Source organism: Patagioenas fasciata, chromosome Z, assembly GCF_037038585.1.
Source record: "Patagioenas fasciata isolate bPatFas1 chromosome Z, bPatFas1.hap1, whole genome shotgun sequence".
In the NCBI taxonomy this organism is placed as follows: domain Eukaryota; kingdom Metazoa; phylum Chordata; class Aves; order Columbiformes; family Columbidae; genus Patagioenas; species Patagioenas fasciata.
The window spans coordinates 65721781-65735130 of record NC_092560.1 but is presented as its reverse complement, the minus strand read 5'-3'; the positions used below and the strand labels follow the sequence as shown (position 1 = coordinate 65735130).

General features: G+C 38.3%; 1 protein-coding gene across 2 annotated transcripts in view; it reads right to left on the bottom strand.

Moving 5' to 3' along the window:
• Positions 1 to 1133: 1133 nt before the first annotated feature.
• The window catches only part of MTMR12 (myotubularin related protein 12), a 35013-nt gene continuing 22796 nt past the window's right edge, over positions 1134 to 13350 (bottom strand). For both annotated transcript variants that reach the window (XM_065861028.2, XM_065861029.2), the window contains 6 exons: positions 9456 to 9534; positions 7768 to 7838; positions 6778 to 6950; positions 5855 to 6022; positions 4780 to 4941; positions 1134 to 3950 (listed from right to left, as the gene is read on the bottom strand). In XM_065861028.2, the coding sequence (XP_065717100.1) occupies positions 3375 to 3950; positions 4780 to 4941; positions 5855 to 6022; positions 6778 to 6950; positions 7768 to 7838; positions 9456 to 9534 (1229 nt within the window). In that variant the 3' untranslated portion in view covers positions 1134 to 3374. The remainder of the gene's footprint in view (positions 3951 to 4779; positions 4942 to 5854; positions 6023 to 6777; positions 6951 to 7767; positions 7839 to 9455; positions 9535 to 13350) is intronic.

Genomic DNA, 13350 nt, shown 5'->3' with positions numbered 1-13350 from the left:
TTTTGCCCCTCTCACCTCCCCAACCACTAAAATAATCCTGGAAGAATACATATAGTTCTGTGTATAGAATGCTCTTTAGATGCAAAGGAGTTCATCTAATTCATCTCCTCCCTGTCCCAGAAAATGAAGTCCATCCCACATAATTTCTAAATAAAGTCTTATGCAAAACCTAGCTCTTGTCAAGAGAGTACCAGGCAGTAAAAAACTGCATATGAAGATTAGTTATCTCTGGCATGACAGAACTAACCCATATCAGAATTCCACAGTTGAAAGTACTCTGCATCTTCCTGAAGAAGTTACACTTCCATGCTTTGACCATGAATGGAAAAAGCTTTAACTGAGCAAGAGATCAGGAGGCCAAGTTGGCTATAAGTACCTTTATGAAGTGCATGTTTGCATTCCAATATGGCATACATTTTCAGTAGTGAACACAAATTAAATCAAAGCCAAGCGGTCAAAGTACAGGCACTCCAGAAGATGTGGGTGAGGCAGAGGCACACCTCATGTTACAACGTGACCCAGGACTTCACAGCTGCTGTGTAAGATATTGCTGTGTGAGGCTTCAAATCTGTCCCAGTCTTGCAACATTCTCTTCAGTAAATACCCGAAGTAGCGTGATGAATATGTGATTCATCCTATTGTTGTTTTTGTACAGAAGACAGTAATTTGTAGTATCTTAAAAAAAATACAAAATCAGAAGTTTTAAATTTGTACTCAGGCTTACTGTGACTGTCTCCCAATCTATTCTCAAACACATTTGGTCTGAGAAAGACCTCACTGTAGCCGTTTTGAGAAGTTGCTTAGTTTAACATTGCAAGAACAATGTTCCCCCTTGAATTGGGAGACGACAAGTACATTGCTAAGACTGAAATAGTGTCTAAGAAGCCCTCAAATGCTGACATTCGGCAGGTGCTTTCAGTAACTTCTCACAGTCATCCTACTACAACACACCAACTCCTCTTCCCTGGACAGGCAGCACCTCTCCAGAGCACAGCCAGGTCCAAGCCACACAGCTCCTGCACTGTAACCGTCTGTAAAAACCCAGCGTAGAGCTAGAAAACCCGAGTCACTGCAGATTGTCAGGTTTGCTACAATTTAAAGCATCGCTTGCAAAATAAGACCTTAAACATACATTCTAATTTCAGGACAGATATGGCAAAGTATATTTTATTGGCACTGTCGAAACAGCCCACTAGAGAGAAATAACAGTAATAAAAAAGCCCAAAACTGTAAAGCTTCTAGCTTGCATTCAGTGTAAAAACATGGAGGTATAAACAGAAGCCTGGAGTAAAAATATTAAGTACATTTCCAATCCCACAGTGTGGAAAAACAGTAACAATGGTATTTGCTCTAAATTAGAAGTGTTCCCAAGTTCAATTCCACATATATGTTTCTCTTCTATATAAACTTCTGTTAACTTATGTACAAATAAGATGTCCAACATCTGTTCTTTAATATAAATACATAATCTTCATGACTGAAACATTACAACAGTTTGATCAAAAGTACAGAAAAATCCATTTAATTTTTTTCTACTGGCAGTGTTTAAAAATATCCCCTTGAAGCCAGATGATCTTAAAATGATAGGTATTTCTTCACCATAAAAATGCATTGCTCATTGAACATGTGAAGTACTATTGCATACGTGAGTCACTTGAACTACAATAACAAAGTCTGAAGGACATGTGCTGGACAGCCCATTCTAGCAAGTGTTAGCTGTAAGATCACATGTATCACAGAAGGAAGTGTTAAGTACTAGTGTATTTTTAAATAAAACAGTACATACTCAAGTATTGTCCTTGCACTACTAAGACTTAAGGCAATCAAGAGTTAGGAAGCTTCAGTTTGGCATAGTTGCATTAAGCTCTTCCCCCTTCCGCATTAATACATTTCTTTTAACACATTAGAATTTATTTTAGAGGCCTGCTGATAAATTTTTGCTATACATGTTCATATATTAATACAACCCAGTGTAAAGTGAGTTAATCAGTAACCCAGTTTAATATCCCCAGTTACACTGAGCTGATCTAGTTTAAGCGACAGTTTCTTCAACAGCTAAATTCTCCAGCATGGATTTCTAAATTGGTACAAGAGTAAAGAAAATATTCAATGTCTGCCCTCTTACTGTAACTGATTTTATGACTTGCATCCATTCTTGGAGTTTTCTAGAATTTAAGGGTTCAAAATAGATTTGACAGTCAAATAGTATTCAGCTTTACAAAGGACAATTATTTGCAGTAAAAATACTTAATATATAAACATACACGCAGTAGATCAAAGTCAACAGGCATTTCTTTATGGCTTTTTTCACTGAGGTACTGTTATAACATCCAGCAAGAGGATGCAAGCTTTCATTCATATGGTGTGAATGCCACATTCATAGACTGCACCACCAACAAGTGGCAACAGACTGCACAGGAGGATTACAGAAAAAGAGTCTTCCCTTCTATGTGGAGGGTCTCAGTGCAAGATACAGAAAGCCTCAAAGGCAACGGGTATAAAGGGGGAAAGACAAAATGAAAGTCTCACTCTCTTAAAAGGAGAAAAAAAATACTCATGGCAAGTTAGAATCTTACAGTTAGGCCATTTCTTGCAATTAATAGCAAACATTTGGGACTTCAAGGCAGGAAGGGCACAGCAGCCACACAGTAAGACCTGAAATGTGTAGTTAAGCTCTTGCATCGGATCCTTAGCTAAGTGCATGCACAGGCTTAAAGCAGCCAAGCTGCTGTTATAACAAGCCAAAGATGAACACAGTCTGAAAAGATGAGGCTGACAAGAACGTGACTTCAGTTGATGCCACAGTAGACAGAAGATTCTGGGTGAGCACAAGTTTATTCCTCAGCTGTAAAAAGCTTATTTGTGAATGCACATTTAGTTGCATCTTTCCCTGTTTTACATGGGCTGGGGGAAAATCCAGATGTATTAATAGTTCCTAGCCACAGTACTTACAATTTTAGTATTCTTAGCAGAAGATGTTTTATGTCAAAATACAAGTTGTTGCTGTATTTAGTATTCCACAATTACATCATTTATGTGAGAAAATAAGGCAGTGTGATTGTGGTTGTTTGTTGTGGTTTTTGGGTTTTGTTTTAAGTTCACATATGGCTACTGCAGGCTAGAGTTCTGTTTTTATTACACCTATGCTGAAAGTGTGCTTCTGCAATAAATACTATTAGAGTGACATGGAAGTTCAAAATACGCTCAGTTAATCATGGCAACTATTTCTTCCTAACCAAGTCTTTTTTTAACCCCAAAACACCATTAGATAAGCTGCAGATACTTGTGTGAGTTCCTTACATGAGGATACAGCACAACATTTAAAACTCAGAGCTTAGCCACATACAATTGATACTTTAATTTATATACACACTTTATGAGATATCACCACTTGGGTCAACAAACTCATCATCCCTCTTGACCAAGTCATCTTCATCTTCCAAGTCTTTCCAGGTGCTAGTGGGTAAAGCTGGTTTGATAGACTGTCTCTGAAGTAAAGCAAATGGAAACAAGGATGACAAACGGGCAGAATTTCTCAGCAGTGGAACAGAATGTACACCTACAGAAATAGCTTGACTATGTTCTTCATCCATTTTCACCTGCAAGCTCTGCACTTCCTCCATCAAGTCCAAAATCTTGGCAGCTGTAGCTATTGTACCACCACCATGAAGCTGGGCTTCAGGAATCCATCGTAAATACCGTTGTGCCCAGACTTTGATTTCAGGGCCATCGATGCGAGGTAACAGAAGACCATGATAGTCAACAGCTTTACTATGCCAGCTATCATAAAATTCCCTGAAGCTATTTGGAGGTTCATCTGAAGAATTTATGAATTTGCCAATTCTTTTACCCAGAATGTTTTTAATTAAATGATCTGTTTCCTCCCTGAAAAATCCTCTCTTCGTGGAAGATTTTGTTGGTGTCAAAGGCAAAGAAAGTTGCCGTTGATGCTTTAAGAGGAAAGAAAAGAAAAATTTACTGGGATAGGTATTGATGGGACTTTAGAAGACATCTTAAGAGAAATAAAAACATAACTTGGATTCAGAACATACTTGCAAGCAATGAAGTCCCTTCAACACAGCCACTACTTTGCTATATAGTCTAAAACTGTTTGTCTTCAGTGGCTAATGTACTCATACAGCATGTATAATATTCCCAGATATAATATTCCCTGCACTGTAACTATAGCAATTAAGCAACAATGCAAGTATTACCAACTTCTATGTTTAGTTTAAGGTAGCCACATAAATCAAGGAGCGCTTAGACGTTTTTACCCAGTGGTTCCTCATTGCCTCCCACCATGTAAGAGTCCCTGATTAATGCTGTAGATCATGCTGACAGTCTGAGTGCTTTGTACAGAACAGAGTTTACCAACAGGGATATTTCAACAGAAGCAGGCTATCCCAAACAAACTTTTCTTACTGAATTCGTGCTACTGTCCAGTAATGAGATTACCAACCCTGTAATTCTCCACACCCTAGACAGTATTTGTTGTTGGTGGTCACTCTTCCCCACTCTCCAAGTACAAGCAAACACTCCAGTTACACTCACACAAAGTTAGGAAGGTGATTATAAACCTCCTATGTATTTCAGTTAGGCACTCCATGGAACAACAAATTAAGCTCACTCCAAACACATCAGTGTAGCTCACCTGGATGTTAAGTGTCATGAGTTATCACTACACTTGCACAAAAGTATGAAGAAAAAAAACCTCAGTTCACAGCTACGTTGTGTAAAATATTTTTATCATTTTAAGTAGTTAAGCAGCACATAACTTACTTTGAATCGTGCAGTTTTCCGTTGACTTTTATCAGGTTTTGGCTTCTCTGCATAAAGAGGGTTGTTCAGGAAAGCCTGGGCCTTGGGGTCAAACTGCACAGACCAGTCCCACACAGTAAGAAATCTGAAAGGACCACTTTGTGTCTTGAGGCTTTCACCACTCTGCCAAAACAAACAGCTCACTATTAATACTACTAGAAAGGAATTCTGACCAAGTCAAGGTGAAATTAAGAAACCGACTTTTCAGAGAAGAGACCAAAGAGTTGCAACAACACTCATGATTTCTATGTATTCAACAGATGAACATTATCAGATTTGAGTACAGACACAAAAGCTATCTATATATTATTCTCTCTAACATCAGACAGTCTTTCATTTCAACAGTGCAATTACACAGTACCAGGAATACTTTTCCCAGTTGAAAATAAGATTAAATAATCTAACAATAAAATAAAAAGTTTTGAAAATTGGGCAGGACAGAGTTCTTCAAAAACAAGGGGCATATTATGATTGTGGAATAAACCACTCCAAACTTCAAAATTAACTGCAGTTATGCAGTGCCACCAGTTTAAGTTTTATGATAAATACTTTATTTATATGCAAGACGGTGATTTTTTTGTTTGTTTGTTTGTTTTACATCTCTGTGCAGCCTTGCAGAGGATACTCCCACTGCTTCCATCGACCCAATGTAAATCAACATCCAGGAAATGTTGACTTCGGAACAGAACAGAAAATACCATACAAGAATTTTGTAGATAACTTACTCTGCAGGACAGGAGAATATTCCTCTTAGGCCGAGGAACTACATTTTCATAGAAAAGCAACAAACATGAACCCATATCCACACATTAGGAGTAATATATTCCCAAGTCACTTTCCTTTTGTCATCATAAACTCCTAAGTGCTGAACTTGCCTCCTTACAAGCAAAGCTACACTCATTTATCCTTCAAGGCACTACACTTCAAGTAAGCATGGAAATATGTGCTGCTGGGGAATAATTATTTTTAGTATCCCTCACTTATTGGTGAAACCTGTTCTCCAACACATTGTATCCAGCAAATAATAAACCCTTACCGTATTAGTGTCTTTTTGATGTTGTGAGTTGAAGAAGAAAGTGCTAAAAATAGGCACATAGAGGCTGTCTGACAAGACAGTTAAGTAAGTTTCTGTGAACTCAAATGCTGGAGGATACTGTTGTACCAACTGCCAAACACAATTTAGCAGGAGCAGAAAAACAGGAGCCTAAGTAAAGAAGATACTGCATCAGTTTCAGAAAAAAAAATAATGTTCCACCATGCAGATAATTCATTTAATAGCATTTAGTTTCTCCAAATATTAAGGAAAGCAATCTGGTTAACTACAGAACTGCTGCATATAACTTTGGCTGAACCCTGAAGAAGAACCATCTGAGCTACAGTTGGCCAATTGTTGACAGAAGAGATGAACACTTGCTAACCTGAATTTGCACACATTAACTAGCTATGAAAGCTGCTGCTATGCAGCCTTTTCAAGTTGGCAAAACAAAACTAGTTTACAGCAATTCTTGATTAGAACTAGTCAGTTTGCACTTACGATTTCTATTTTGTATAGCAATCTGATCTATTTCCAAAATACAAACAAAAATGGAGAGGTGTGACTGCAACATTTAGCAAGACTTTATAAAGTGACACTCTAGATATGACAAGAATGGGCAACTCAAGTTATTTCTACTACTACCATTTAATGCAGTTTAAAAGGACATGAGATACATGTCTTTCGAAAGACCACAAGATTGAATAGGAAATTTTACATTTGTTCTGTTTAGTTACAAACACATTGCTGAACTTTAAACTCCAAAAATAGTGACACTGCCCAAAATATCAGCCCATAAAACAAAACATAAAATTAAAGATCCTCAGGGTGATTAGAACTTCTGGACAGACATCTAATTCCCTCTTTACACAGGGTCATCTTTTAAACAGTAAGCAAGGGAAGTAATAAAAAAACCCCAAACATACCTCTTCTTTGTCACTCTTATGTAAGTGGTTACAACGATCCAAAAAGCCATGTCCTCCAATTACCCACTCCTTCTGAATAAGGCTCTGAAACCCTGCCTTTGTTCTGCTGTGTGAATCCATCATCACTTGAACCAGACTAGAGATTACACAGCACAGATCAGTGGCGCTCTCTTCTACAGAAAAGAGCAGAAACCACATTGTCTGCTAAGCCATTCATAAAACTTTGGTTAAGAAAGCAAAGTATTTCTAGTTTCACAAAAACAAAATTGTATTTCAAGATGAAAGAAGCACGCAATTTCTTGCAAGTGTTACAGCATAAGAGAAAAGTTAATCCACGTTTACAATACTTACCTTTGTAAAAATGTAAGGTTTCTTGTCTACTTACAGTACGATAATGCCCCCATGCTAGCTTTCCCAAATTGCAGTGTGTGGGGAAAAAAACCCAATCAAAAACCTAATTCGCTTAATAGTTAACATTGAGTTTGTTTTTTCACCTGGTTACTTCAATCAATCTAGGAAAATAAACTGCTCAACGTGTGTACAGTAAGTGTATTCTTTCATGTATTATTAGCAAAGAGACTACATAGTATTCAGCACATATCTAGAACATAAAAAACTCTTTTTAGAAAGTTCTAATGCTCCATGTTCTTTCTGCAGGTATCCCTCCCCCACCTCCCCTTAAAGCACAGCAAAAGGTCTATGAGGTCTTCAATAAAACAAGTTAAGAAAGAGGAATGCAGAAACAGGAGGTAGCATGACTCTCCTGACAATTTATCAGTAGCTTTCTCATTTACAACTTATTTGTCTTAGCCTGGGACTATACTTACTGTGGTTTACTTAACTACAGGAAGCATTTCCAGGAGTGTGAGAGATATAGGTGTCTGGTACTCTCTGAATTTTACCAGCCTCTACCATAATTATAGACTCACATTTTAGGCTACATCTAAAGAAATTTTTAAAATATATAGGATGATCTCATTAAATTCTTACCTATAAGGAGAACATTTGTATGCTGTCTCTCCAGACACTCAGCAACTTCTATTGCTTTCTTCAAGACTCGCCTGTTGTGGTACAGACAAAGATAAGTGAACATTTTCATAGCATTTTTGAATTAAGTTTCTTACATTGGTTTCCCCTAAAAGGGATTGGAATGTCATACTTGACTAATCATTAAAACCACAAAAACCATGCTCAACTTGGCTAAGTGAACAACTGTTTAGCCTCAAGAACAAACTTCCAAGAAGTATCTTTATTTGGCCATTGGTCATGCATTTCCAGTTGTTACCTCTGTACATCTGTAATACAATGCTTTATTCTGGATCAATAGCAGCCATCAGACACACTCTCATATTATTAATACAACTGCTAAGAGACAGATCTTTATCCTGGAAAGAGCCAACATCACCGCACTTATGCTCTAACCCACTACATACTAAGCTTCTCCCACAATCTGGTTTTAAGAGCCAGAGGGAAGGACCAGCAATCAGATCTTGTAAACATGCAGTCAAAATTTATTCAGAGATTACCATTACACAAGGAACACTAAGTGGAATTGAAGACCACATAAAACCAGATGTAACACTGTTGGTTTCCAGACCTACCTCTTCATAGAGCTGGTTCTTTTCAGCAGAAGCCTGCACACAAATTAGGATTCTTGCAAATGCTTAGGTCACTTATAGAAGCTGATAGTTTCTTTCATAAGTGTGGAGTTGTCAGATTCTTTGTTCTAGCATTACAATAGCTGACAAGGCATTCCTGCTAACTGTGAGAGCCAAGAACAGGCTGATACAGGAAGCAACTGGATCCAAGTATGGAAATGACCAGTCTCAAAACACTGCTTGTAATCTTTGTTATGTCAATGCTTTTCTCAACATATGATCTTCACTAGAACCTCACATTCAACATCCATTTAAATTCTGGATTAAGGAATGAATAACTATCAATATTTATTGATTGTTATTAAGACCAGAAAGAACTAAAGCTGACTCAGAAGCACTTCATGGTAACAAGCTGATCACAGAATAAACTGGCTGACAATAGAGCTGGCAAAAAGTAGCACTGAAGCCAAATAAAAAGCCTCAACATTCCACTATAGCAAGCCTTAAGTTAGCCAGTGCCATTCCAACACTTACTCACTGCGGACTGCTGAGAGAAGAAAAAAGAACTTGAAGAACAATCAGGAGAGGAAGGGGACAAAACTGAGAACAACTGTCATTTTTTAAATCTTTGGTGGGCTAACATCTTGAATACTGCAGTTCATCCCGTCCCTAAAGGACACTACAGAAGTAGAGAGTAGAGAGAAGAACGGCAAGGCTAGTCAGAGACATGGAATAGGTTTCATGCAAAAAACAAATAGGATTCTTCAGTTTGGGAAGAAGGTGACCAAAGTGTAGGAGGGAAATTACTAAGATCAATAGTTTTAATAGTTTTGCTGGAAGAGTTGTAATTGGAATGATTTGCTGCTTCACCCATCCTTTATGTGGGAGGCTTTACATAAGCCTGCACTGTAAAAATACTGTCTCAAGTTGTAGAAATAAGATACATCAATGGAACCATAAGTCTGTCTTAATTGTCTTTACTGCTGCAGGTAAAGAATGTCATAATATTTCAAGAAACCTTTAATAACAAATTTATTTTAGTAACAATTTGAAACCCAGAAAGTTACAGATATAGCAAACCTGATTATCTCTAGCCAGTTTGTGCTCTCCAGTAATGAAAACCATTTCACATCAGTTGCCCAGAAGTCTGTACTATTATCTGAAAAAAACAAAATAACACAATGCAGAAATTGATTTGTTCCCATATTTGTAGTGCTAATTAACAGCCATCCATTGTATTACTCTTCAGTTATGAACTGCTATGAAACAACCAATACTAAGGAGTCAGTAAATGCTCATCACTGTTAAAGTCAATACCTTGTAACTAAATGAGAAAGTGAAGTAGTCCTACAAAACACCAGTAAAATTTTATAGCACCATAGGGCTTTTAGAAGAAGTATGCTGTCAGTTCATGGCAACAAAACCAAGTAAATAAATCTATTGACAAAATGGGAATGGAAAAGAAAAGTAGTTTAATCAGAGGAGATGGTTCTTCGAAGTTCCAGTTGCCTTGACTCTAAACATGATCTATATAAACCTTATCATAAGGAGACTGGATTTTGAGAGTAATTATCACTAAAACCAGAAACAGGAATGAGTTTTAGAAGGACGTTATATAAATTTATAAGACTACCTGAAAAATGTTTTAAACAGAAGAGGCATTAAGGCAGATAAAAAAGGGCATAGCTAAGATAAACCAGGAGGCCTACAATACCACAAGGTCCTTAAACTCTTCTGAATTTCACTAGCATTTTTTGTAGCTGGTTAAATGCAACCTACATCTCTATTGCTTTTATTTCTATCAAAGCCAGCATTTAGAAACTGGAAAGTTTTCACAAGCAGATATGGTCGATTAAAACGAGATTAGATTACCTTTCCTGAATAAGCAGAAACCTTGATGCCAAAGGCACACAACTGTTCCACTACTGAGAAACAATGGACATACACCACACTTCCCTCCTTCCCTGCTCTTCTTCTGATAGCTCTGGTTCTGCATGTCTCTGTAGAACTTCTTTTCCCCTCCCAAAGTCTCTCCATATGCTTCCAATGTTTAATTCCAACACACACTTCTGTTTTGTTCTCTGAAGCTTGCATCTATGATACTCAAGTGCACAGGCATATATCTGCTTTGTTCCTGCAGCTGTTCTGCCTGCTTGCACCCCTCATTCTGCTCATTATACAGTTAAAAGAAAAACCATAAAAAAAAATCCACCAACTTTCTTTCCCCAATTCATTTCGCCTGGGCCACAGAATCTTGTTCTCCACAAAACAATTAAAATGAATCTTCAAAGCTCCCTAGTCAGTTCTGTTCACATTTGGTTTGTTTTTTCCAATCTTCTCTGATTAACATCTTCAAATTAACTTCCAACCTTCTCATATGACACCCTTTAAAGTCTACACATTACAGTACTTCAAGATACCCTTTGGTCTCCAGCTCACCCTCTTCCATCTGAGTTTTAGAATATTCCCTTGCACCCAAATCTCAAGTTTCATTTAGCCTGCCATCACTATTTGAAAAACCTCTGTCCATTCTGAATCAATGCAAAATTATAGTACCAAGTTCTAGTCCTTCAAAACCACCCAAAAAACCATGATACCAAGGGAAAGAGATGTTTTTTTTTTCCTAGAAATAACATGCTTTCATCTATAGCAATAACATTTTATATTCCATACTTAAGTTTTCTTTAGTTCTCTTACATTATGGATAGTACAGAAGAGTTTTACTTCAAAAAGTTGAGTAGGCACATTAAGTGTGGCTGTTTGTTTTGTTCAGTCATGCTCAACCACATCTACACTCAACCACTTGTATGCAGACCTCTGCAAAAAATCACTCGGTCTGGCAGTTCTCCCTGAGCCAAAATCATCTCCAAGACAAAGCAGGAACTTCTTTTTAAAAACGCAAGAAAACACTTGCAGGTAGTTTCACCCCTTAATTGAGGTATTTTCCTTAATAACATCACAAGCATTCCCTTCCTTCCTATTTTCTACAAAAATGAAGAAATACTCCACTAGGATTTGAGAATTGAAATGTCCAAAGTCTCGTTTAAGGTATGTGAGCAAATGGCATACACTGAGGCTTGAGAGCAGTCTAGTAAAAGAAGCATCTGCTTTTGCAACATTTCAAATAAGAGGAAAAATTTAAGAGGATCCAAGCTGTCCCCATCAAAATCCTCTTTCAAGCAGCTACCTACTAATGCAGTTTCTGCTTCATTTAATGGGGATTTTTATAGCTGAAACTTCAGTTTGGGCATGTGTTCGGGAAATTTAAGTTATATTGGAGGTTACCTAAATCAAATTAACTAGGCAAGTATGGAACAAAATAATGGTTAATGTGTTCAGACTTTGAAAAACAGTAGTAACATAGTCCACTTCTGTAAAAAGTCACCTGAATGGTTCTCAGACTGGTAATGCATAGTGCTATATTCAGTGAGCCACGATCTACTAACAAAGCTTATTTTAAAAGCTGTAAGACAAAACCACTTACTGGAACGCAGTTTTAGCATATTCCATTTTACTTCAAGTATTACAAGACAGTGACAAAGTTACACCATTGGAAAATGCACTATTTCCTGAGAGGTTAATTGACTTAAATTCCAGCTTTGCCCTTTTTCCTAAAAGAGGGCGTGGCAGTTGCACCTTCCCCTGAGCTCTGGAGCCTTCAAAGGGGCAGTTGATGGCTCTTCAGCACCTTTTGTGCCCCACTGTGCCTGTCCCCATATACACTCCCAGAGTGGTACCAAGGTACTGTCAGTCACATCCTCCCCTGCCCTGGGGCAGGGTGACTTCACCTCCACCCGCTGAGGGGTAGGGTGGATGGGACCCTCGGTGGATTGACAGGGCCCTCAACCAGACCCTGAGTCAATTGACAGGGGCCTCAACAAAGGAGGTGCCCAGAGTAGCTGCGAAGCTTCTGGACCATGTTATAATTGCCCACAACCAGACATGACCAGGCTATAAAACTGGGTCCCTGCCGAAGGCTCCCTTTGAGTGGCCTTCTCGGAGCTTGGGTCTGTGAACTGGAGCCTGCCCCTTAGACTGGGACACCGTCTAAGGAGACTTCCTGGGATTGAGAGCTCCTCACCTCCTCATTTGGGCGAGTGGTCATTTACTGGATGTATCCTTGAATGAGTCCTTGCCTAACCCAGGCAAGTGTAAGCCCTTGCCTAACCCAGGCGAGTGATTTTTTTTCTTGTGGGTACCCTCCAGTTTTGTCTCTTGTGAGTGTATGAGAGCACATTGTGGATCCTCATTATTCTTATATTGTTGTACCCCAAAAATCTCCTCAACTGATATTCAAACCTATATTTTAGGTCATTGGAGTGCAAAATAATTGTATAAACCCTGTTTGTAGACGGTTTATTGGCTACACTTCTGCAGCTAGAATAAAGTCTGTTTTGAAACTTCTTGTCTGCCTAAAACTGACTTTGAAGTACCTCCGTGACAGAGGGTAAGTTACCGGAAACTACATTAAAGTATAGGTAATTAATTTTAGCTTCTAAGGTTCACTGTGGATTTGACACTGTATTCCGGACAAAATCTTCACTGTGAAACTCTGGCAAATGCCTCATATATCCTGGACTTCTCTTCAGAACACCACTGAAATCTTTACTACATATTTACCAGAAATCATCCATACTAGTTTGCAATCAATATCAACTTACCAGCTAATCTGCATGTATGAAACCAACACAACGTGGATACCGTCTGTAGGCTACATTGCAAACATACAGTTCATCCAACACCAGTAGCCACAGGCAAACTGCCCCATTGTTCAGAACGACATCCGACAGAGGTTATTGCAACATTTACCCTTATTATCTTGTAGAAGACCTACTGTCCAAAATGGTCCAATGGCACACTGCACAGTTGCAAGGTGCTGTGGAGCTTTTCTCATGCCAACAGGCCAGGTCAAAGTACTGCTTCATGACAGCAAAGTACTTAAAGAGTCCCAGAAAAGTCTGAAAGCCTAGACTAT